We start from the raw sequence: 25632 nt of genomic DNA on the forward strand, positions 1-25632 counted from the left end.
GAGTCGGCGTGAGGCGCAGCGCCTCCTCGATACCGACTCCTGCCGGTCTCTCCCGTTAACAGCAGGACCCAGACCCACCATCAGCGCCCGTCGCCCCCACCAGTATGCACACCTACTGTCGGAGTTCCCTGAGGTATTTAAGCCCGAGCCGCCAAGTCCCCGGGGCCCCAGCCAAGCACGGCATATACCACCATATAACGACTAAAGGGCCCCGACACATGCGGTTCCGCAGGCTTCCCCTCAGCACCTTCAGGAGGCGAAAAAAGCATTCGCGGAGATGGAGCGGATGGGCATCTGCAGGAAAGCCTCCAGTCCATGGGCCTCCCCCTCCACATGGTGCAGAAACCGGACGGCTCCTGGAGACCCTGCGGCGACTACAGGCGGCTCAACATTGCAACAGAGCCCGACCACTACCCTCTACCCAACATGCAGGACCTCACGGCCTCCTTTCACGGGGCCAAAATATTCACTAAATTGGACCTTCTTAAATCTTATTTCCAGGTACCTGTTGCGCCAGAGGACATACCAAATACAGCCATCATCACGCCCTTCGGGTCCTATGTGTTCGCCTTCTCCACCTTCGGGCTGAGGAACGCCGGGCCACCTTCCAGCGGCTCATGGACAGCATCCTGGGGACCTAAAGTTCTGCGCGTCTGCTACGTCGACACATTCTCATATTTTCCAGGTCTCACAGCGAACACCAGAGACACATCAGGGCAGTCCTCCAGCGCCTCAAGAGAACGGCCTCGTCGTCCGTTTTGACAAGTGTACCTTCGGCGTCCAGAAAGCAGAATTCCTGGGTCACGAGGTGTCTCCAACAGGCGTCCGCCCTCTTACATCGAAAGTAGCAGCCGTGAGCCAGGTTCCCGACACCCACCTCCATCAAGGCCGTCCAGGAGTTCCTTGGGATGGTAAACTTCTACAGGCGGTTCATCCCGGGATCGCGCACACCACGGCCCCTGACGGAAGTCCTAAAAGGCCAACCAAGTCCCTGTCTTGGGGACCCAGCCAGCAGCAGGCCTTTTCCCTGACGAAGGCCGCCCTCACCAAGGCAACCGCCTTGGCACACCAGGATCCCAAGGCCCCCCTCCAGCTGACGACAGACGCCAGTAACGTCGCCTGCGGTGCTGTTCTGGAGCAAATCATCAACGGCGCCCCCAGCCCATCGCCTTCTTCAGCAAGAAGTTCAATCCCAGGAGACCCGCTACAGCACCTTCGACAGGGAACTCTGCGCGATGTACCGCGCAGTTCGGCACTTCAAGTTCCTCCTGGAGGACGCCCACAATCTTCACAGACCATCAGCCACTGGTTCACGCCTTCACAAAGCAGGGGGACGCATGGTCTTCAGACAGCAGCGCCACCTCTCAGCCATAGCCGAATTTACCTGTTCAGTCAGTACCTCCCGGCAAGAAAAATCCCGTAGCAGACGCCCTCCAGAGTCGAGTTGAACGCAGTGCAGCTTGGTGTAGATTACCAGGACCTTGCCAGAGAACAGGCCGCTGACCCAGAAACCCCAGCATACCGCACCGCCATCACGTCCCTCAAGTGGCGCCACGTGACCCTCGCCCCCGAAGGCCCCAGCCTGCTCTGCGATATCAGCACAGGTCAGCCCCGCCCTTTGGTTCCAGCCTCACGCCACCGCCAGGTATTCGACATAATTCACGGCCTCTCACACCCCTCCGGCAGGACCACGGCCAAACTGCTTTCAAAAAGTTCATCTGGCATGGGGAGCAAAAAGGACGCCACGGCCTGGGCAAACAGTGCCTGCAGTGCCAGACCAGAAAGGTGGGTCGTCACACGCAGTCGGGGTAGGCGAAGTTCCCACAGCCAGGGCGCCGCTTCAGCCACATCCACATCGACGTCGTCGGGCCCCTTCCCCATCAGGCGGATCCAGATACCTCCTGACGGTGGTAGACCGTTCGACAAGGTGGCCCGGCCACACCCATGCAAGAAGCCACCGCCAGCGCGTGCGCCGAGGCCCTGCTCTCCAGTTGGGTTAGCCGCCGGCGTCCCGGACCACATCACAACCGACTTCCTCCGAGTTGTGGTCTGCCCTGGCTCAACTGCTGGGAACCACGCACCACACCACCACAGCGTAAACCCAGCGGCCAACGGCCTGGTCGAACGGTTCCACAGGTCCCTAAAGTCATCCCTCATGGCCCGCTGCACCGCCGAGGACTGGAAACATCAGCTGCCGTGGGTCCTCCTCGGGTTGAGAACCGCCCCCAGAGCCGACGGCACCCCATCTGCAGCTGAACAAACCTATGGGGAACCCCTCGTGGTGCCGGGAGAGCTCGTGACGCCACTCCCCATCACTGCAGAGGCTTCGCGACGTGGCCGGCAAGTTCGCCCCTTGCAGGTGCTCATACATCGACAAAGCAACCACCTTCATGCCGCCACAGCTGTCATCCGCCACCCACGTCTTCGTCAGAGTCGACGCCGTCCGTCCACCACTAACCAAGCCCTACAGGAGACCCTTCCGCGTGCTGGAACGAAACAGCAAGGCGTTCCAGCTGGCACTCCCTGGCAAGGACGACTGGGTTTCAATAGACCGCTTAAAGCCCGCCTTTCTGTCGGAGAGTCCCGACAGCGACACAGCACCCCTTCCGCCCAACCGCACTCCAGCACGCCCCGCAGGCAGGCACGGCCGCCACAGGAAGGGACCGCCCAACCAGCAGCCTCACAGGCGGGAGACCCTCCGTTATCTTCAAGGAGCCGCGGCACCTTCAGCGTCCCCAGCAGATACAGGGATTAGTCAGACGCGTCCCTCGTCTTGGGGAGTATTTGTAAAGTCACCACATCGGCGCCAGCGTAGTGTTTCGCGGCGCCATTAATTAAGTCTCCGCTGAGCATGTTTTCTTTGGTGACTTCCCATTTTCTTCAAACTCAATTAGTCACGCCTAAAACGTGCCAGGTCATGCATTTTTAATCATTTTTACTTTATGCGTATTTATACAAATGTCACACATTGTGTATCACATGTTTCTTCATTCACAGGCATCAAGACTGTATCCATATTGTAGTTCTGTATGTTTTGTATTGTAATTTGTACTCGTTCACTGCATATTATTGTTTATTGTTTCGACCTCAGGTCACAGTCAAGTCCATTGTCTCTCGCGGGCCGGCGTCAGTCGGCCGCTATATAAACTGCCTGGATCTGTAATAATGTACCAGTAACTTTTACCTGCTCGTTTCTTTGACACCTTACAAGCCAACCACTACAAAGGATACGTACTGTATACTGAAATCTCTCTCTCTCTCTCTCTCTCTCTCTCTCTCTCTCACCAAAGGGTAGAATGTGAGAAATACCAAGTTTTGATATCTAATATATGCATCACCAGCAACATACAGGGCAGCTGACACCTATACATCCTAAAGGAGATTTGTAATCCACAAGAAAAGCCATTCCTCAACATAAATAAGAGACATTCTTTCTTCCTACAAATATCATGAAACCTGCTACAATAGCAACACTTCACTAGAATGACATCATTGACAAGGTTTTCCATGAGATGCCTAAAAAGGCAATACCCGAGCCAACCCCAGTCAGGCAGTCATTAAGATTATGGTAAAGGACCATCACCTTTCATAATCAGCTACCCAATTCATGTGGGACAGGTACCACCTAATTAACAAGGAGTGCCAAAGAACCATTCCCACAGAACTGAAACCCCTTTCAAGCCTGGCACCTCTGCATGAATACAACTAGAAACTGCTTTTTAATTCAGTACATACATATTTACACTTACCTTGTCAACAATAAAGTTTTTGATGTCCTCGTGATCCCAGTTAACGAAGGTGATATTTTCAATACCTTTTGGAAATTCTTTCACTGAAATTATGTTGTTCTTGGCCATTGCATTTAGGAACTGTAAAAATAAAGTGAAACACATGAAGAACAGACTTGGAATAAAAAAGCAGTGCAAGGTAAAAAAATTTTTAATGTGATACACATTATAAATTAAATCATTCTCTTCACTGAAGGATGGCACAAATGATGCATACATAAATAACTCAGCTTCTTGTCCATGTGTGTTACCCATCAATGTCTTTGCTTTAATTTCTTTTTTTATGTCTTAGCACCTTTCATATCTATTGTTTCTTCTTATAATATCTATAAAAAATATACAAACTAAGTATGATGTACGCAGCAGTAATTGCTGTCCATACGCTCTGGTCCAAAGTCTAGGCCTACATACATATGTTGTAGCTTGTGTGTTTTATGTTTTTGTGACATATTCCATTCTTCTTTGGTTTTATTAAACTTACCTTACCTCTTACATTTTCAGTTTTATTCCATCTATGTGATTATTACATATGTTGTAGGGAACAATAGGACTCTTCTTTTGGTAGTGTGGGCTTTGTCTTCGTAGAAACAATTCGCTTGTTGCACTCAACTTATGTGGTTAAATTGTGAGCTTTCTTGGAGTTTCACAAGTATTTAAAACTCTACGTTTAAAATGAAAAATATGTTTCCCTAAAATTAATTTATTTTGTTTACCCGTTCTTATAAGCTTTCTTCCACCTTGTATATGGGTGGCTGTAAATGACAGAGTCTTTATCTTAATACGGCACTTTATAACTTTTATAAGTCTGAAACTTAGTCTTCAGATTTATCTCTTATTAGACTCTGGGCACTCACGAAATTTTATATAAGTCCACAAACCCTTGAGGCTCTCAGTGTCACCTCCACAGACCACTCACACTCCTCTCTTATCTTTGTGCCTTCTCTTTTCTCTTTTTCTCCCTCTCTGTTCTTGTGTTTTTGCTTATATTCACTGACCCCTGGTTTTAGTACCCCTTCCTATTTGTTACATTTCAACTTTAGAGGTGTGTTCTATAGAATCCCTATTGATAACTAGCTGTGACCCCCCCTTTTTTAACACCTTCTTCTGTTCTATTCAGCCCTTGGGGTGTGCCTTAGGCATCTTGGTTTAAGCATTCGTCAAAGGCCTTCTTTAGCATGCCCTTGAAGGTTGGCACTGTTAAGCTTGGCATCCCAATTGGTCCAACTGTTAAGCCTGACCTCTCAGAGGAGGAGTCTAAGTTTTAGCTTCTCCTCTCACATTACAGTAAATCCCCTGTATTTGTGGTCTCAATATTTGCAGACTCACTTATTCACGGATTTCTCTGTGGAACGTATCTACCCATTATTCGCGGAAAATTCGCCCATTTGCGGTATTTTTCACTAAGAAATATTCACTAATTACTATATTTTCATATTACTTTTATGACTAAATACACTTTTTCTGATAAAACTATTAAAATACTCAGGTATAAGCATTTTTAGTTTTATATTTAAACTATCAAAACAGGCAGTTCTAAGTGTTTTTAGAGGTGTTTTAATATTCGCGGATTTTCGCTATTTGCAAATATGGGGGGTTTACTGTTCAATAATTCTAAGCACTCAAGGGTCACCCTGTTTCAAATTAATTCTTGGCATTCACACATGTCACTAGAGGAGGTGGAAAACTATCATCAGTCTTGTCTAGTGCTATAAACATTGAGGGATCCTTCGCTAGCAATCTGGGGTTTTTCATTAAACCACTGTACATACATCCCCTTTTTCTACGGGATACTCGACCATAATTGATATGGGCCAAGTTGGTGGTATCACATAAGGGAATCATTCTCTTGTTTTACTTTCACACTGGGGATTTTAACTAAGAGCTGAAGGTACCCTTTTCCCTTGTATAAAACACTCAAAACGGAATTATTGTCAAACACGGTAGTCGTACAACTGGGAGTCCATTTAGGATAGCTTATTCTCTGTTTATCACTTATTCTCCTGCATGTGCAAACTTTTGTTTTTCTTTGTTTCATGACTTGCATCTGTAAACGAAGAGCGACAAAAGTTTGCACATTACTAAAGCCGACAAATCCAATTGTTTGGTAATACAGTAATGGATCAAATTAACTATGCTGAAAAAATGTAAAACTTATCTGATTCTAGCACTTACAAAAAACTACGGAAAGACCCATTAGCTTATGTTATAAAAAGTTTCAATTCCAAAATAAAACCTGTACTAACCTGTTCTATCAGTTATAAACTTTCTAAATGTCTAGTTCAACTGCTACCACCTATCCTGGGTACTATTTCATATTTCCATTTACAAAACTCAGTTGATATGACATCTTTATTTACTAAAGTCCCTACTGATGACTTACTGTAATATTTATCACAACATTTGGACTTGTATAATCTAGAATTACCGACCAATGTTGTTATCAATTTGATATCCCTTTATATAAAAAAACTGTAAATTCACTTTCAATGGAAATTTTTATGAACAAATATTTGGTATGGCTATGGGGAGCCCTCTTTCGACACTTTTCTCTAATATTTACATGGAATTCTTCGAGTCTAGACTTATTCCAAGAAATCTATTCTCTAAGGTGTTTTTGTATAGTAAAAGAAAATGTAAGTATTCCTGATTTCTTGCAAACAATTAATAATCTTGTACCATCCATAAAATTTGCAACAGAATATGAAGAAAATAATTGTATACCATTTTTGGATGTCTTAGCTATTAGAAATAACACCAATTTTTGTTTTAAAGTATACAGGAAATCCATTAATAATCTGTCATATATTCATTTTTACTCTAACCATGGTAAACAAATTAAGGTGTTGAAATATATATATATATGTATGCTTAAAAAATCACAGTAGATGCACGTGACTTCAGTGTATAAGCGAATCCCACAGGAAAAAGACAGGCAGAAGTTCAGTAGTACCAAGTGCTTTCACGTTTATTGACGCATCGTCAATAAACGTGAAAGCGCTTGGTACTACTGAACTTCTGCCTGTCTTTTTCCTGTGGGATTCGCTTATATATATACAGTGAACCACCCGTATTCGCGGGGGATGCGTCCCACACCCCCCCGCGAATAGGTCAAATCCGCAAATGCTTAAAACCACTCTAAAAGCACTTAGAACAGCCCATTCTGATAGCTTAAACCAAGAAAAACCCTGTAAAAATGCTTATACTTGAGTATTTTAATAGTTTTATCATAAAAAGTGCATTTGTTCATGAAAATTATATAAAAATACAGTAATTAGTGAATATTTCTCAGTGAAAAATACCGCGAATGGGCAAATTTTCCGCGAATGATGACTAGATATGTTCCACTGAGAAACCCGCGAATGCGTGAGTCCGCGAACCATGAGAACGCCATGAATATGGGGGTTTACTGTGTATATATATATATATATATATATATATATATATATATATATATATATATATATATATATATATATATATATATATATATATATATATATATATATTATTTTTATTTCACCATGATTTATATACAATCATGAAGCTACAAATGTCGCTTAGTATCAAATTCACGCTACCTCGGGAATATCCGATGGGAAATTATTACCGAAGGGGAACTTATAAGTGATAAATGGATTGGTACTGCCGGGTCGCAATCCCTCATCACAGGTACTTATCCAGCAACTCCAGTCAACAGTCTACCACTGAGCTATCAAGAGAGGTATAAGTCAGTGCTGAGTCTGCTGTACTTGTTTCCCCGTCACGAGCATTAACCCACCTCTGCCATGATAGTTCATTGGTACGTTTGGAACACGCAGCTCTTATTATGAAATTTTTTATCACACCGTGATTTATATACAATCATGAAGCTACAAATGTCACTTAATATCAAATTCATGCTACCTCAGGAATATCCCCGATGGGGAATTATCACTGAAGGAGAATTTATAAGTGATAAATGGATTGGTACTGATGGGTCGCGATCCCTCGTCTTGATAGCTCAGTGGTAGAACGTCGACTGGAGTTGCTGGATAAGTACCTGTGATGAGGGATCGCGACCTGGCAGTACCAATCCATTTATCACTTATAAATTCCCCTTCGCTGATAATTCACCATCGGGGATTTTCCCGAGGTAGCGTGAATTTGATATTAACCCTTTAACGCTGAAGCCCTATTTTCAAAAACGTCTCCCGTATGCCGGCGGCCTCCGAGAGGTAGCACCAAAGCGGAAAAAATTTTTTTTTCAAAAAATCACAGCGCCCTTAGTTTTCAAGATTAAGAGTTCATTTTTGGCTCTTTTTTTTCTCATTGCCTGAAGTTTAGTATGCAACCATCAGAAATAAAAAAAAATATCATTATCATATATAAATATTGGAATATATGACAGCGAAAAAAAAAACTCGTATATAATTGTATACAAGTCGCGCTGTAAGGAAAACAGTTGAAGCTAATGAGTTAATTTTTTTTAGTTGTATTGTACACTAAATTGCGATGATTTAGGTATATAACGATTGTAAAATGATTAAAGCAACACAGAGAAAATACTATCACAATATGATGCATGAATTAAGAACGTGCGGGACGTAAAAAAAGTTTTTTTCAAAAATTCACCAAAAATCAAAATATTGTGCTAGAGACTTTCCAATTGTGCCAAAATGAAGGAAATTGATTGAATATTACTAGGGTGTAAGTTTTTTAGCTTAAAATTGCACTTTTGAACCATTTCGATCGAGTTAAAGTTGACCGAAGGTTGATTTTTTCTATTTATCGTTATTTCGATGTAAATATAAAAAAACTGTGAAGAGCTAAAGGAATGATATATTTTTGTTGCATTCTATGAAATTGCGCACATTTTGAAAATTACGAATAATATGAAACAAGCTGACGCAAGAAATGACAGGATTTTCAGCGAGTCTGCGCGCGGAGCGAAGGAAAAATTTTTTTTTTTAAATTCACCAAAAATCTACATATTGTGCTAGAGACTTTCCGTTTGTTGCAAAATGAACGTAAATGATTGATCGTTACTCGAATGTAATAATTATGGCTTACGGATGCGTTTTTCGATCATTTTGGTCGAGTCAAAGTTGACCGAATGTTAAAATTTTGTCAGTTATCGTGATTTCAGTGAAAATATTAAAAACTGTGAAGAGCTAAAGGAATTATATATTTTTGTTGTATTCTACATGAAATTGCACACATTTTGATGTATAACACTTTATGTAATGAATAATATGAAACGGGAAAAAATTACGCAAGCTGACACAAGAAATGACAGGATTTTCAGCGGAGTGATGCAGGATGAGCTAAGGAAAATTTTTTTTTTTTTTTAAATTCACCAAAAATCTAAATAATGTGCTAGAGACTTTCCGTTTGTTGCAAAATGAAGGTAAATGATTGATTGTTACTCGAATGTAATAATTATGGCTTACGGATGCATTTTTCTATCATTTTGGTCGAGTCAAAGTTGACTGAATGTTAAAATTCACTTTGGATGCTGGGTCCTTCTCCAGCATCCCAGTCTAAAACTCGCCTCACACGCTCACTTCTGACAGGCAGTATGCGCCTTTCACGGTCCTGACGCCTTTGTGACATCTCTGCAAACGTTCTGTTGCAGCACGAATACTCTAACACTCGCAAAAGTTCAACAAAACACTTCTGCGTCAAAATATCGCTCCCGCAAGGTGCTGCTCTGATGCTCTCTGATGCGAGATGGGGGAAATTCGCGCATGCGCATCTCGGTGACGCTCAGAAACAAAACAACAGCTGGATCCGTGAACTCCCAGCATCCGCCGAGGCGCGGGATTTGAAATCTTCCACAAACTAGGCCTACAATTATTTTTCCGCAGAATATTTATAAAAAGCATTTTCATTCGACGTTTGCAACGTCCACTCGGCATTCGACAGACAATTTTGGACAACGTTTGAAACGTCCAACAGGCGTTTAAGGGTTAATCAACATTTGTAGCTTCATGACTGTATATAAATCACGGTGTGATAAAAAATTTCATAACATGAGCTTCGTGTTCCAAATGTACCAATGAACTATCATGGCGGAGGTGGGTTAATGCTGAGGCTAAGTACAATTTCCCCGCTCATGACGGGAAACAAGTACAGCAGACTTAGCATTGACTTATACCTCTCTTGATAGCTTAGTGGTAGAACGTCAACTGGAGTTGCTGGATAACTACCTGTGACGAGGGATCACGACCTGGCAGTACCAATCCGTTTAGCACTTATAAATTCCCCTTCAGTGATAATTCCCCATCAGGGATATTCCTGAGGTAGCATGAATTTGATATTAAGCGACATTTGTAGCTTCATGATTGTATATAAGTCACAGTGTGATAAAAAATTTCATAATAAGAACTGTGTGTTCCAAATGTACCAATGAACTATCATGGCAGAGGTGGGTTAATGCCGAGGCTAAGTACAATTTCCCCGCTCATGACGGGGAAACAAGTACAACAGACTCTGCACTGACTTATACCTCTCTTGATAGTTCAGTGGTAGAACGTCGACTGTAGTTGCTGGATAAGTACCTGTGACGAGGGATCACAACACGGCAGTACCAACCCATTTATCACTCATAAATTCCCCTTCAGTGATAATTCCCCAACGGGATATTCCCTTCTGAGGTAGCGTGAATTTGATATTCAGCAACATTTGTAGCTTCATGATTATATATATATATATATATATATATATATATATATATATATATATATATATATATATATATATATATATATATATATATATATATATATATATATATATATATATATATATATATATATATATATATGTATATGTATATATATATATATATATATATATATATATATATATATATATATATATATATATATATATATATATATATATTATATATATATATATATATATATATATATATATATATATATATATATATATATATATATATATATATATATATATATATATATATATATATATATATTATGTATATGTATATAAGTATATATATATATATATATATATATATATATATATATATATATTATATATATATATATATATATATATATATATATATATATATATATATATATATATATATATAAATATATATATAATATATATATATATATATATATATATATATATATATATATATATATATATATATATATATATATATATATATATATATATATATATATATATATATATATATATATATATATATATATATATATATATATATATATATATATATATATATATATATATATATATATATATATATATATATATATATATATATATATACAGTCATATATTATATAAATTATATATATATATATATAATATATATATATATATATATATATATACAGTCATACTCCTCAAATTACGGAGTTAGGTTCCGGAGCCCCTTGTGCAAGGTGAATTTTCATAATTATATACCAAAGTTTGGCATGGTCTTTAAAAATGCTAATACATGTTTATTCCCAGAGTTTAAGTGCTAAATATGAACCTAATCATGCTCCCAAAGTATTAAGCTAACTTTTAAATGAAATAAAGTTAGTGTAATTTTATTTAAAATTTAGCTTATTACCCTTAAAAAAGGAATACAGTAAATGGTTGACGTAAAAACTGAGTACTGCACAGTTTCATAATAGCGCATTTACAGTAGGTGCATACATATACTAATGTTACCCCTAATTCATGGGATGCCGTTTTCTTTGTCACCTAGAGTGAAAGCCGTTTTCTTTGCGTCACTAGGCAAAGCGTCATGTGTCAGTCTACAAAAGTACAATTCCATAAAATATCGAAAACATGTACATAATGTTCGGAGAAAGTAGTACAGTACAGGTAAAATTCAATCAATTTAAAATTATATACTGTATAAGTAATGACGTACAGAGAAATAATAAGTTGTAAAAGTATGTTTGAGCGCTAACTGTTTGAGAGAGAACTAGAGAATGAGAGAGAGAGAGAGAGAGAGAGAGAGAGAGAGAGAGAGAGAGAGAGAGAGATACTGTAATAAAGTAACTGTACTGCTTTTGTTTCGTATTTATGCGCAAATATATAAATACAAATTTTCCATTCTGATTTTACACCTAAAAACATGAAAACTTAAAAATTAAACACACTTTCTACAGGGGTATCATCTTTGAAAAATGCAGTAACTAAGGGTATCACATCTTGTAAAAGTACACCAACTGAATGTGCTGTAATTACATGCACATACAGATTGCACCAGCACTTTTCTCCAAGGTGAACAGAGTAATTTTCAAAGAATGACACTTATACAACTCTTTGTTACATCTCTGATATTACATTAACAAATTCATTTTATCAAATGAGCACGACCGAACAACCTCATCTCAAGGTCATGTAAAGTCCTTGTGACAAAGACTTTGCAAATGGACATAACACTTGTATGATATTTATGTACAGAAATATAAATCTAAATTTTCCATATCGATTTTACAGTTAAAAGCATGAAAACTTATAAATGTACTTCAAACATTAAACAAGCATTTTCTGCAAGGGTATCATCTTTGAAAAGTGCAGTAACTTTGCAAATGGGTATCACATCTTGTAAAAGTTCACTAAGTGAATGTGCTGAAATTACCTTTGCATCATATTTATGCATGTACAAAAATAAAAATAATACATTTTCGATACAGATTTTACACATGAAAGCATGAAATGCATTTTTCATAGAAATTTTACACATGAAAGCATGAAATGCATTTTTCATAGATATTTTGCACATTAAAACATGAAATGCATTTTCATACAGATTTTACATAAAAAGCATGAAATGCATTTTTCATACAGATTTTACACATAAAAGAATGAAATGCATTTTTCATACAGATTTTACACATAAAGCATGAAAACTTGTAAATTACTTCAAAAATTAAACACCCACTTCTGCAGGGTTTCTCGAGAATTTCGTGCGTCTGTGAAAAAATCGCGTATGCCCATTAGTTAGGTTCCAGTGAAAAGTTCGTGTGTGTGTGAATTCGCGCAACTCGAATCGTGTAAGATCGAAGTATTACTGTATATATATATATAATATACATATACATAAGGGCTTGTCTTGCGACGTAAATCAGCAATTTTCGGAGCCAATATGTGCCGATTTCCACTTACTGGCGCCGATAATTGCGTAATGGCGCCAATACATACCTAACAGAGGTGCAAATAACCAAAAATCAGCGATTTTCGGCACTTATCGGCACCGATAAGCCCCGAAAATTGGCACTTTTTGGTTCTCTGCAATTTTCGCTTATCGTCAAGCCGTCAGAACAGAATCCCCGCCGATAACTGGAGACTGCCTGTATAAGTAGTCCTATCAGTACTAACAAGCTCATACTAGGGAGTCTATTGTATGACTCATCGCTGCCCACTCATCACTGGCCCAGCCCATCGCCAGCAAATTCATTACCGGCCCAACTCACCTCAATGTACTTATGCATTCAAAATTCACTGAAAGACACCTTCATTTAAAACACAGTAAATAACAACAATAATTACCGAATTACCCAAAAATGACCCAATTACCAACTCAACTATTTGTCAACTTAAACTATAACACAAGTAATTAATAACCTTTCGATGCTGGTAACTTCAGTTTTAAATTATGCCAAAAAGTCCTTTACAATGGAGGGAGTTTTAGGTCAGCGAGACAAAGAGAAGTTTTCATAAAATGGATATTTGTTCAATTTTGATAAATTTAGTAAAACCAACAGAGATGTGGCATTCTGGCGATGTGAACAACTCAGCATATGCAAAGCCAGAATCCACACAAGATTTGGAAACAGTGAAATTCATAAATACTCACACCCATGACTCTTCACCAATATGAGTAGAATGGCAAAGACGATTACAAAAATTAAAACCCAAGGTTAGGAGACTATGGAAAACCCAAGTGTAGTAATGAATGAAGTTTTGGTTAATGTTTCCCAAGCGGTACAAGGGTTGCTTCCGTGTTCGTCTGCCCTAAGAAAACTATTTAACGGAAACAGAGTGAAATGAGCGTCCTTCCACCAGACCCAATTGACCTTCATCAGTTAGCAAAGATTAATGTTTACCAAGATGATCTTTTGGCTAATGAATTATAAGAGACTATGAATGTGAAAAACGGAGAGGCAGGTGATGGAGGGCACAGAACCACATCGCTCCAAGAATCAACCCGGTTCCCTCGCAGAGAACTTCTTCCTCAGAATCCAACTGTCACAGGGCAGTCCTAGGCTCAAGCTACAGACTGGCGAGGGCACCGAAACCTTACCTCTTATGAGGGAGCACAAAAATAATCGCACAATGGGGGGACAAACCTTGTATTGACCAAAATAAGGTTTATGTCCTGTTCTAAATTTTCAATACGGTTTTCCTGAACAGAAAGGGGAGTGGAAGGTGGAGCTAAAGAGGAAGCCTCAGTACTAATTAAAGCATTAAGAAAGGAAAAGCCTAGACTGAGTATGGGTTGGTAACCTGACCTAATTGCTTTGCAATCTAACTGTTTCCCTTCTCTTCCTATACTAATGAACTTAAGCAGAAAGTCCTTCAAAAATCTCTACTTCCTCACAACTATTCTGAAGATCACACTTAAAACCACTGCAGCAGGCATAAACAGTGTGCATCTCCTAAAAAATCAACATTCTGCTAACAAAGTAATCATTCCTACAGAACCTGACATTCTTAGCCTTGATTCCAGTGGAGGCATGTAAGAAAAATAAATGTACAGTACCGTGGTAGAAGAAAAAAGCCAAGAAATACCAACAAGTGCCTATACACAATGGCAGCAAGGAGAATTCTGACAAGAACGTAAACATTCAAAACACACCTGGTGGAGAACAGGTGAACCAGACAGTCATCCAGGGAGCCATTCAATCTTTTGTTTGAATGCCAACTCGCCTATCAGCGCGGAGATGTAGGCTAACTTTAACAGTAGGTAAGATTCATCCCAAATAAGTAACCTTAAACAACACCCACCTTTGATAGCTTTTTATACGATGACTTTTTAATGTCTAATGATGATCCATCAGGACACCCAGGTACCATATGAAGGCGGTAGAAATTGCTAGTTAAAATTGGAATCTCTACTTTTTTTGCTGATGTCTTCCATGCCTTTAAGAAACAGTGTAACAACAGCTTATCCATGGCTTCTGGTCCTATAATTTAATAGAAAACAACTGCTAAGCAGAAGAAAATGATTCATGCTGTAAATCAATATTTTTCAAAAGGAAATACTCTGATTAGGCAGTGTGCTAAATAACAAAAAAAGTCATCCAAACCTGTCACATTGTTCATGAAATTCAATAATCTTTTTGCCTATATCCAATGTAGAACTGTTCTTTACCACTTGCTTGTGGAATCTCCTCTTGTGCTGTGTCATCATCAGGAGCCATCTCACTTTTGTCACCAGCCACTTCATCAATATTTAAATCTTTAACTTCATCAACGATTTTTTCTACAGGGTCTCCAGCCACTTCTTCAGAATTCTTGGACTCACTCCTCAACTTATCATCTATTCTTTCTTCTGTAAATAGAAAAAATTTTACTTCAATTTTATTCTACATTCTTTTAAACATTACCTTTATCTGCTACTCAGTGAGAAAGACCACTGAAAACTCCTTAGGGGACATATGGACATTACAAAGATAAGTCACCTTAAAGAGCAAAGGCTACAGTCTAATTAACTATAGACTCTCATACTTGTATCACTTCACAAGTAAATCTAATTCACCACTGATGCCCATAACTCTTGTAACTTAATGAGCTACAGTCTAATTTACCATAAACTCTCATACCTCTTTCACTTATGAATCCAATATTGAGGTCCATGTGGAGTAAATTAATCCATATACTACAGTGGACAAACACAATTTTCCAGCAATTTCTGTTTCAGAGATAAAACCCTCTGACAAATCTCTCATGTAGAATTAGTAGTCAAAATAAACAATTATGAGTCTTTGCACCAGAAAGTCTAAAGGTTTTAAAATACTGTATTAGATGTTTTACATAAATTAAGATCCTTTTACATTTATTAAAGCAGCAAACCAATAATCAGTGCCTAGTTTACCTTCATACAATGCTTACACAGACTGAAAAATGAATGCACGTAGCACCACATTTCAGTATTGGATGCAATACTGTAGTTCATTATATAAATGTCAATAAAAATGCTCAGAGAGAGAGAGAGAGAGAGAGAGAGAGAGAGAGAGAGAGAGAGAGAGAGAGAGAGAGAGAGAGAGAGAGAGAGAGAGAGAGAGAGCACAGTAAGTGGGCAGTGTTCTGTAATTTGTGTTAAAGCAGACAACTATTTTTGGTTTTTTAATGCTGTATGAGTTTTGTGCATTTATCATATCTTGCAAGGTAGCACTTCGGCAAACTGCTACATTTTGTTTGGCTATGCTGTATAGTACTATACTATACATATTTTTAAAAGCAAGTCATTTGGCAGAGATTTCTCTGAAACTAAATGATGAGGTAAATTAATATTTCAAATTGAATAATAATTACATATTTCAGATTTAATAATAATTACAAAATAACATTTTTATGATAAAATACAGTTTTATATATACTTAAAAAGCAATTACATACCTATAGTTTCTAACTAGCACGGCAGCTAAAATTTGAAAACTTGCGGTAGCAATCTTTTGTTTTGGTGTAGGTAACTAGTCCCGCCCACTTTCAGGAAAGAGAGGAACAACTTGGCAAAGAACCTCAATTTGTTTGTGCCTTTATGTGGGCTTCCATTCTGTAATTACTTGGCAAGTATATATAAAACTTCATTTTATCATAAAAATTTAATTTTTACATAAGTAACTTACCAAGTAATTACAAAGCTGTTTCCCACATTGATAGGAGGAGGGATGCATGGATAACCACTACCCTAAAACATTAGTACAGTACAGTACATGTAATGAATTTGAAAACAGAGAAAAAATTGCCAGCATTGATAAAATGCTTGTTGTTTCCTTACCTGGTAAGAGAGTTGCTGCAGGAAGATACTGCCTCTAGTTGGTGCTCATCTTACCCCATAGCGGCATGGCGGTATAGCCGTGGGACGCCTGCTACATAAGTGGGAGCTTTAAGCGAAGGACCTTTCCGATCGCTAATAAATCATAAAAATTTGCCCCTGACCAAAAACAACACTATTACCATCACAAAAACAACCACCACCAAAAGCAATAAACTGGTTACCAAGTACACCATAAAAACCCAGGCTCCCCCAAAGACTCAACAACCTATGTCAAACAGCCACCGACAACGGGCCTTGGTTGCTGCAATTATTAAAAATTGTTTCCACTTCCTTTAAATAATGGAAACACTGACTTGCATTCCCAATTCATAGCTTGGAGAATGGAAAAGAGAGAGAGAGAGATTGTGCTTAAAAGCTAACGATGTTACAGCTCTAATATCAAGAGCTCTGACTTTAAAAACGGGAAACAGTTCTTCTCCAATATGAGAATGAGTTTCACAAATGAGGTCCCTTAAAAAGAAAGACAGGGCATTCTTCGTAAGGGGTCGAGACCGAACACCAAAAGTTACTGGCAGGTCCCCGTATCTTCTCAGTCCTGCGTAGGTAATATTTTAAAGCACTCTCTCTTCATCTTCCAAACCTAACACTTGCACTAGGTTCTTAATGTTAAAAGAACGAGGCCGGGGTTTTGACAGAGTCTCGTTTTTTGCAAGAAATCCCAGGGTATAAGGGCGGACTGCATCGCCTTGAACGAATCCAACTCTTTTGTCAATTGCATGTATTTCACTGAACCTTTTAGCAGTGGTTAGGGCATCCAGGAAGAGGGTCTTCTTAGTAAGACTCCCAAGGGACGTGAAGTTAAGTGGTTTGAAAACTGGGCTAGATAGCCATTTAAGGACCACACCTAGGTTACTTGATATACTAGTCCTGTATTCCTTTGCTTACTAGTGTCAAAAGATCTAATAAGAGCAGATATATCCTGCTTAGCAGAAAGGTCCAGGCCTCTATGCCAGAAAACCAAGCTAAGCATGGACCTGCAACCTTTAATTGAGGAGGCAAACAAACCTTTGGTGGTCCTCAGGAATAACAGAAAATCTGCAAGTTCTGTTAAAGACATCTTAGAAGATGCCATTACTTCTGCACCAAGTGCAGAAGATAGACCACTTGTTTTGGTAGACTTTGGCAGATGACTGGCATCTACAATTCGCAACAGAATCTGCAGCCGCCCTTGAAAATCCCTTAGCTCTGAGTAATTTCTTGATAGTCTGTAAACTCTCAGAGCTAGATTTGACAACCCTCGATGAAACCATCTGAAATGGGGTTGTCTGAGCAGATCGTATTTTAGAGGTAGAAGCCTAGGAAAGTCTACCAGAAGTTCCATGAGATCCAGGAACCACTCTCTTAGAGGCCAAAATGGGGCTATTAAAGTCATTGACGCATTCTGGTGGGATCGGAACTTGTTCAGGACTTCTCTGATCATCCCGAATGGAGGGAAGGCATACAGATCTTTGTTGGACCAGTCCTGCAACATGGCATCTGTCGCCCATGCCAAGGGGTCTGGGACTGGTGAACAAAATAACGGTAGATGATGGTTCTTGGAAGTAACGAAGAGATCCAGTGTCAGTTTCCCCACAGCTTCCACAGGTCTAGGCAAACAAGTGGATCTAGAGTCCACTCTGTGGGAATGACTAGACTGCATCTGGTAAGCTGGTCTGCCAGGACCTTCAGTCTGCCTTGGACGAATCTGGTTACGATTTTCGTCTAGTTCTGACTTGCCCAGTGGAGAAGATCCCTCACTACTTCGCAGAGGGAGAAAGAATGCATTTCCCCATGTTTGCTGATGTAAGACAGGGCTGTGATATTGTCTGAATGGACTTCCACTGTCTTGCTGAACACTCTGAGGCAAAGGCATGCAACCCCAAGTGGATCACCTTTAATTCCTTCACATTTATGTGAAACTTCTCTTGCTCTGGTTACCATCTCCCAGTGACATCCTTATCTCCCAGGAGAGACCCCAGCCTACGTCTAATGTGTCTGCATACTGTAAAAGCTTAGGTCGGGGTTCTGAATGAGAAGGGACTTCCCTTCCAGCAGCCTGTCTTCGGACCTCCATCAAAGCAGGTGCTTCTTGATCTCATGAGTTACCGGAAAAGTGAACATGTCTGAGTGACTCTTCCTGTCCCAGCTGGCTCTGAGAAAGAATTGGAGAACTCTCATGTGTACTGTAATTCACCCAGGGACACGAACTGTTCTATGGATGCCAGAGTTCCAAGGATACTCATCCATTTGTTGGTAGAGCAGGTTTGGAGAGCGAGAAACTCGTTTACCATCCGCAGACAGGATTCCACTCTATTGGGGGATGGGAAAGCCCGAAAAACTAGAGAGTTCAGCGTCATCCCCAGATATACTACCTCCTGAAAAGGAGCCAGCTGGGATTTCTGAAGTCTGATTAGTAAGACTAGATCCTGGGCTAAAAGAAGGGTCTTGCGAAGGTCCTCCATGCACTGTTCCTCATCGGGAAGCATAGGAGCCAATCGTCTAGGTATAGTGCAATGTTGATACCCAAAAGATGGAGCCACCCTGCAAGGGGAGCAAGAAGGCGGGTGAAAATCTGAAGGGCCGTCGATAGTCATAGTCCTTAAAACTGGAAGATCCGGTCCTGGAAAACAAATCTGAGGTACTTCCGTGAGTCTGGGTGTATGGGGACGTAAAAGTACGCATCTTGCACGTCTACTAAGACCATCCAGTCTCCTTGACGAATGGATGCAAGAATGGAGTGACTTGTCTCCATTCTGAATTTTGTCTTCTGAACGAAGACATTTAGAGCACTGATGTCCAGGACAAGCCTCCATCCTCCTGAAGACTAGGGGACTATGAAAAGACTATTGTAGACTCCCTTCGAGTTCACATCTTCAACTATCTCTACTGCCCTCTTGGAGACGAGGGCGGACTCTTCCTCCGAGAGGGTCGAATACCTCTCTGAGCCTACGGAGTAGGCAGTCAAGATGATGGGCTTCTTGACTGATGGAGGTTTTTCCCTGAATGGGATAGAGTAGCCCTCCTTGAGGACCTGTACAATCCACTGTTCTGCTCCCTTCTCTTTCCACCTCTCCCAGAAGAGATGGAGCCTGGCACCTACCGGGGCACAGAGGACATGGTCTTTATTCCCTTGATAAAGCCCTAGTTTAGGACTTTTTGACTGCTCAAGACATGAGGCGGACGTTTGACCGAGGTCTGGAAGAAGATCTTTGTCTCCCACCACAAAAAGGATGCGACTGCAAGGGGGAGGCTGTCTTCCCACTGAAAGATGGAAGATCCTTTGGACGTCTTGAGGACTGTGGCAAAAGGCCCTGGGTCGACTGCTTGTGTAAGTGCGAGACAATGTCATTAATGGCCGACTGTGGAAACAAATAATCTTTCACCAGGGGAGAGAAAAGGAGCGCTGACTTTTGCACTGTAGTGACTCCTTTAGTGGTGTAAGAACACCATAGTTCTCTCTTCTTTACACTCCCATGGTAAAATGAGAAACTAACACCCTAGAGTTATCCTGATACTTTTATTGGCGCAAGAGAGGACTCCAAGAGCATCCGAAACAAAGTCCACAGCCAAGGCAGAGTAGTCCTGTATCTTTTGTGCCAAGGCACTCACTGACCAATCCTAGAAGCTGACTACTTCAAATACTTTGAACAGGTTCCAAAGCAAATGGTCAATTTCGGCTGCCAAAAACATGACTTTAGCCAAAGAAAAAGCTGATCCCTGAGAGGAGTCAATGAGCCTGGAGAAGTCGTCCTGGGAGGCAGCAGTGGCCCCCGGGGAAGGAACTTCTCCAGTGGCATGAGAAGCATACCTTCTATTAGCAAGCCGGGCAGGGGGAAAACTAAACAAAGCTTTCCCTTGCTCCCTCTTGACTGAGAGCCAAGCATCTACTTCGCACAGCGCCTTCCTTGCCAATGCAGAGAGCACCATCTTGGGCAACCTGGAGGACTCGACAGATTGATTGCTCATCATGAATGTGGAAGCAGGAGAGGATGGGGCCACTGGCGAGAAAAAGGCAGGAAAATTTCGGAGTAAAAAACGCCGAAGTGCTGCATATGCAGAAGGAGAAGGGTCATCACCTGCATCCTTGATAGACTTCTCTTCTGCAGAAGACACTGGCAATAAAGACAAGTATGTGGTTGGCTTAGCCACAGGAGGAGGTTTTTTCAAAAAACTTAAGATATCATCCAACCTCTGTTAGATGGGAGCTAAAGCTGGATCTATAACTGAAGAACTTGAAGTCTGGCGCCACCAAAACTGAAGCTGGCGCTGAGCGCTTAGAAGAGGAGACTGGGCAGTTGGGCGCTGGTGGGCACTCAGGAGTCTCTGTACATGCAGGCATTTCTGGGTGCTCAGAAGCTAATTGGCACTGGGAAGCCATTGGGTGCTTAGGCGCTACTGGGCGCTCGGGAATTTCCAATACATCGGGGACTAAAGGGTGCACAGACTGCATCACTGACAGGCGAATCAGAGTGGTTGCGTCTGACAGCTGAAGATGGATGTTTACAAGCCAACACTTGATGTTTTACATCTGGACACACTGGAGAGAAATGTTCTGGGCTATCCAAGAAACTGCAAGAAGGGTACTCGCACGCTGGGAGAGAATCCTTGGCCTTTTTACCAAGCACCTGAGGGGTGCAGGATATATCCACTGCTGGCCTTCTCAATGGTATGGATTAATCACTAAAATGCCATTGGCATCTGTTTTCAGGGCTAGAGGCTTCTGAACTTGAGGAAAGATGATGCACCTCCAAAAGGACGCCTTTCCACTGGCTGTCTGTCACACCCTGGGACTTAACTACAGGAGCGACTAAGGGGCCGACTACCCATAGGCAGATCCCACTGACCTCCCTTGGGCCTCCAGTATGGCTTCTCCCAGGTTCAGGGGTGTTTGTCAGGGACCTTTGCCAAAGAGAATCAGCAGGATGGGCAGCCAGCTCCTCCACCAACACTTCACTTGCACTATTCACATTGACTTTATTCACTTGGTCCATTAGGGCTCAAACCAAAGTCCCTAATTGGGCCATAGACTCCACTATCAATTCGAACCGCTGACCAAATTTCGACTCCATGTTGGCAATGGCATTGGGTTTGGAAGTGTGGGAGCTGGGTAAAGGACCAGGTGGTACAACTGGAGAACTGGGAATAGGAGACATTACAGGCATAGGTACAATAAGCACGTCAATACTACTAGGAGACTTAGCAGATTCTTGACTAGCTGCAATCTTATTGTCATTCCTAATAGAAGCTTTTCTCTTCCTATCCCTCTCTAATTTAGAAAGATGAGAACTTAAGACTTTCCATTGCTTAGGATCCCAGTCTACACATTCATCACAAGGTAATGTTAACAAACAAACTTGACCCCTGCAATCTCCAGTTGTTCCTCTCTTTCCTGAAAGTGGGCAGAACTAGTTACCTACACCAAAACAAAAGACTGCTACTGCGACCTTTCAAATTTTAGCTGCCATACTAGTTAGAAACTATAGCTATGTAACTACTTGGTAAGTTACTTGAACTAAAGCTATGTAATTACTTGGTAAGTTACTTATATAAAAATACTGGTTAGGATAAGCTATTAATTAATTTGTATGGAACTCCTGCACACTATCACCTATGTCAGCTGGCTTTAAGTTATCATGTAAGTTAAATGTTCGTTACTTACAGATTTTACTACTTACTGGCAGTGACACGCCCCCAACTATCCATTAAGCTGAGATGCCACTATATATTGTTTTAATTTTTAGTTCTATATCATACTTTATTTTCCTCTTAATGTCTTTAAAACAACAGGAACAGCTTAAATTTTTTTCTAAAGAAAATTGGAAACCTACTGATTAGGGCCATGTGCCTGATTTTTTATGGACCTCGCATGGTCTCAACTCATGGGGGAGGATGAGTCCCTGCAAGCATCTCCCACTAGCTTTGCTATTCACTAAGGAAACTTTGGACAACGACAAGACTGAGCACGAACATCTCGTGCCGCTCTCCCTCTGCGAGCAAGAGCACTCCTTCCTCACCCTGTCCCCCACCCCCTCTCCACTGACCATGTTTCTCTCACTGAAACTTGGTGGGGGAGAAGAGGGGGAGCAGGCAGGGGACCTCGACCACTTCCTAGATCTAGGTCACTCTCCCTCCCCACCCCTACTTTTTGATGCAGGTGGAAGGAGAGGAGGTCACCTGGAGAAAGCTCATGTGGGCTGCCATACTGGTTTACCAAACCGTCTCAAAGAATGGTGAGAACTTTCTTCATTGTCTCAGTCATTTCAGGTATTGTCCCTTCCTTGGCAGGGGCCACAGAAGACTTCCTAAATGTCACTGATGCTACTGAAGGAGGTAGAGGAGAACGCAAAATCAAAGGAGGGAGGGGGGAAGGACTCAAGGTGGGGTCCCTTGGCAAAGCACTTCCCTCCTATTTCCTTCTCTACTTTTCATAAAGACACCACTAAGGAGTCAGTCACCCTTCACATTCCACACATGTGGAGTTTCTCAAACACTCTCTTCCTAGACTACACACTGACTGCCAATCTTCCACCACTGGTGATATGAACTTATTACAAATTGTCTCTTTCCCTGAACAACAGGGATATTCAGGTTTTCATTCCACAGCAGCCATCACCAAAACAAATGGGGTCAAACAAATGGTACAGACAAGGTGAAAAATGGACACCAAAATAACATACCAACCCAACTAAAAACTCTCAGGAATAGACACCAAGCTAGTAAGGGTAACAGCATTATCGGTAAAGGCTTCACAAAAGCATAGAATTCAGTTTCATACACATAGTAAAAAAAATGCAAAAAAGACACATCCACACTAAGCAAATATAACCTTAAGCAAGCACAGCTGGAAACACAATGGACAAGCTAAGCTAGTAAGTCAAGAAGATGCCCAGGGCCTGCACAATAGACTTGTTTTTTAACCAACATAGGGCTGAAGCGCAAGATGCATTAGAACACACCACTATGAAAGTGCAGGCTTGTATCCCCATAGGGACACTTGAGGTTTACTTGGATCCTTACCTGCTTTTACTATTAACATATTGATAGCATGAAGCAAATCTTTTGGAAAGTTTTTTTCTGCAGTTCATTATTGAAATAAGTAGATAGCTTTTGGCCTTGGTAGCTAGATGTTTGATCATTTCAAAACTGATACTATCCTGATCTTGAGCTGAACTGTTACAAGAAGAAAGGGCAAATTCTAATTCTTCATCTGCAAACCATTTACTATAGTACTGTAACCTATACTATGTCCTAGTCAGCAGCCTATACTATGTCCTAGTCAGCAGAAGTACTGGAAATTGGAGAACTCTGTTTAGGGCCTATTTTCAGTTCTGCTCCTGAAAATACCTTCTTGGGCTTCTGTTGTTTCTCAAGATTATAGGTGTTACAGATCCACTTAAAGGTTTCATTAAATGATACCTAAGGGTGCTTATCAGAAGTCATCATTGTCTAAGAACAACATTATATAATCTCTTCTAAGGCTATCCCAAATCTAGCTCTCTTGGCTGGGGTGGCCAATTTTGTATTCCTCAGAGCTAAATGCACTGCTGGCTTTGTGTCTAGACAAACAGGAGCTTCCCCTATTGCAGACAAGAGTAGGTGAGCTCTCCCAGCTCTCTTGGGAGTCTCCTTGTTCTTAAATATGATATTTTTTGCTTTCCCTGAAAATCTTGGGTTTTAGACATGAAAGGAAGAGGGAGGGCTTCAATACAAGAAGGAAAAGTCGACATAACAGTTGAAGTCTTCCTAACTAAAGGCCAAGCTCTAACAAATAGCAAGTGATTGATGGAGGGTTTGCTATCTTCCTGGTCCTACATGGTTGCAGCCATTGTCATTGCAAAGCATCATTAACAACAGGCCCTGTCCCTTACACAACTTGCAACCTACTGCTCACCATTGCTGTAGTCCTCGTCATGTTGGCACAGATCACTGCCATATCTGCTGGAGCAGATGTTGTCACTCCTAACAGAAGGTCTGTTGCTGCTCGAATCCAAGTCCAGTGTGCATCTGAAACCTAGCTAAAATAAATAGGAGTCATGAAGTGTGACTAGAAAGGGGGAGTTTGCACCAAGGGACTGAGGTTTGTCCATGGAGAGTAAAAGTGAGCCAGGTGAATGCTGCCTTCAACAATGCTCCACAACATGAACCTAAATCTTCATCATCACTGGGGTAGGTCTTACCAGAGATGGCAAACATTGGCAATGTTGAGCTGTTTGTATATCCTCCTCTCTATATCAAGGTACTATTAAAGGGCAGCAACAGAGTGACAGCAATTAAACAAAGACTCCCCTTCCTCTTTTTCTGGAGCACAGAAAAGTGTTCATTTGTAGCACTCATGGAATATCTCTTGCAATGTCCCCTGAGGTATTAATTCCACAGCATAAGACACTTATCCTGGCAAATGGCAGTTCATGGGTAGAAGCCTGACCTTTGGAGAGTAGGCCTACTAGTGCACAAATGACGTGGTTCCCTGTCAAAACCAGACTCCTATACATCGCACTGCAGCATCTTGAACTAGGTGAGCAAAGATGAGGAAGCAAAAATACATAAAGTACAAAAATACAAAACTAAACAAAATACAAAAAATATTCTACGGATATCACTAGCACATAAAACAGAAAGTACATTAAACAAGTTAAAGGAAAAATGTTAACTTGTTAATGCAACTGGACAACATAAATTAAAATACACAAACAAAAAACCAAACCACACAATACACACACACACAATACCCAGGAACAAATACAGTATAAAAATATTCCATAATGAAACAAAAATATGTACAAAGCAAAAACAACAGCAGAACAGACTTAGCAA

At 40.8% G+C, this 25632-nt stretch overlaps 1 protein-coding gene across 3 annotated transcripts in view; it reads right to left on the reverse strand.

Moving 5' to 3' along the window:
• eIF2D (eukaryotic translation initiation factor 2D) overlaps positions 1-25632 on the reverse strand; it is a 192550-nt gene that overhangs the window by 76431 nt on the left and 90487 nt on the right. For all 3 annotated transcript variants that reach the window (XM_067089626.1, XM_067089625.1, XM_067089628.1), the window contains exons 6-8: positions 15151-15330; positions 14784-14962; positions 3750-3869 (exon numbers count right to left, since the gene is read on the reverse strand). In XM_067089626.1, the coding sequence (XP_066945727.1) occupies positions 3750-3869; positions 14784-14962; positions 15151-15330 (479 nt within the window). The remainder of the gene's footprint in view (positions 1-3749; positions 3870-14783; positions 14963-15150; positions 15331-25632) is intronic.

This window comes from Macrobrachium rosenbergii, chromosome 46 (assembly GCF_040412425.1).
Source record: "Macrobrachium rosenbergii isolate ZJJX-2024 chromosome 46, ASM4041242v1, whole genome shotgun sequence".
Taxonomy (NCBI): Eukaryota; Metazoa; Arthropoda; class Malacostraca; order Decapoda; family Palaemonidae; genus Macrobrachium; species Macrobrachium rosenbergii.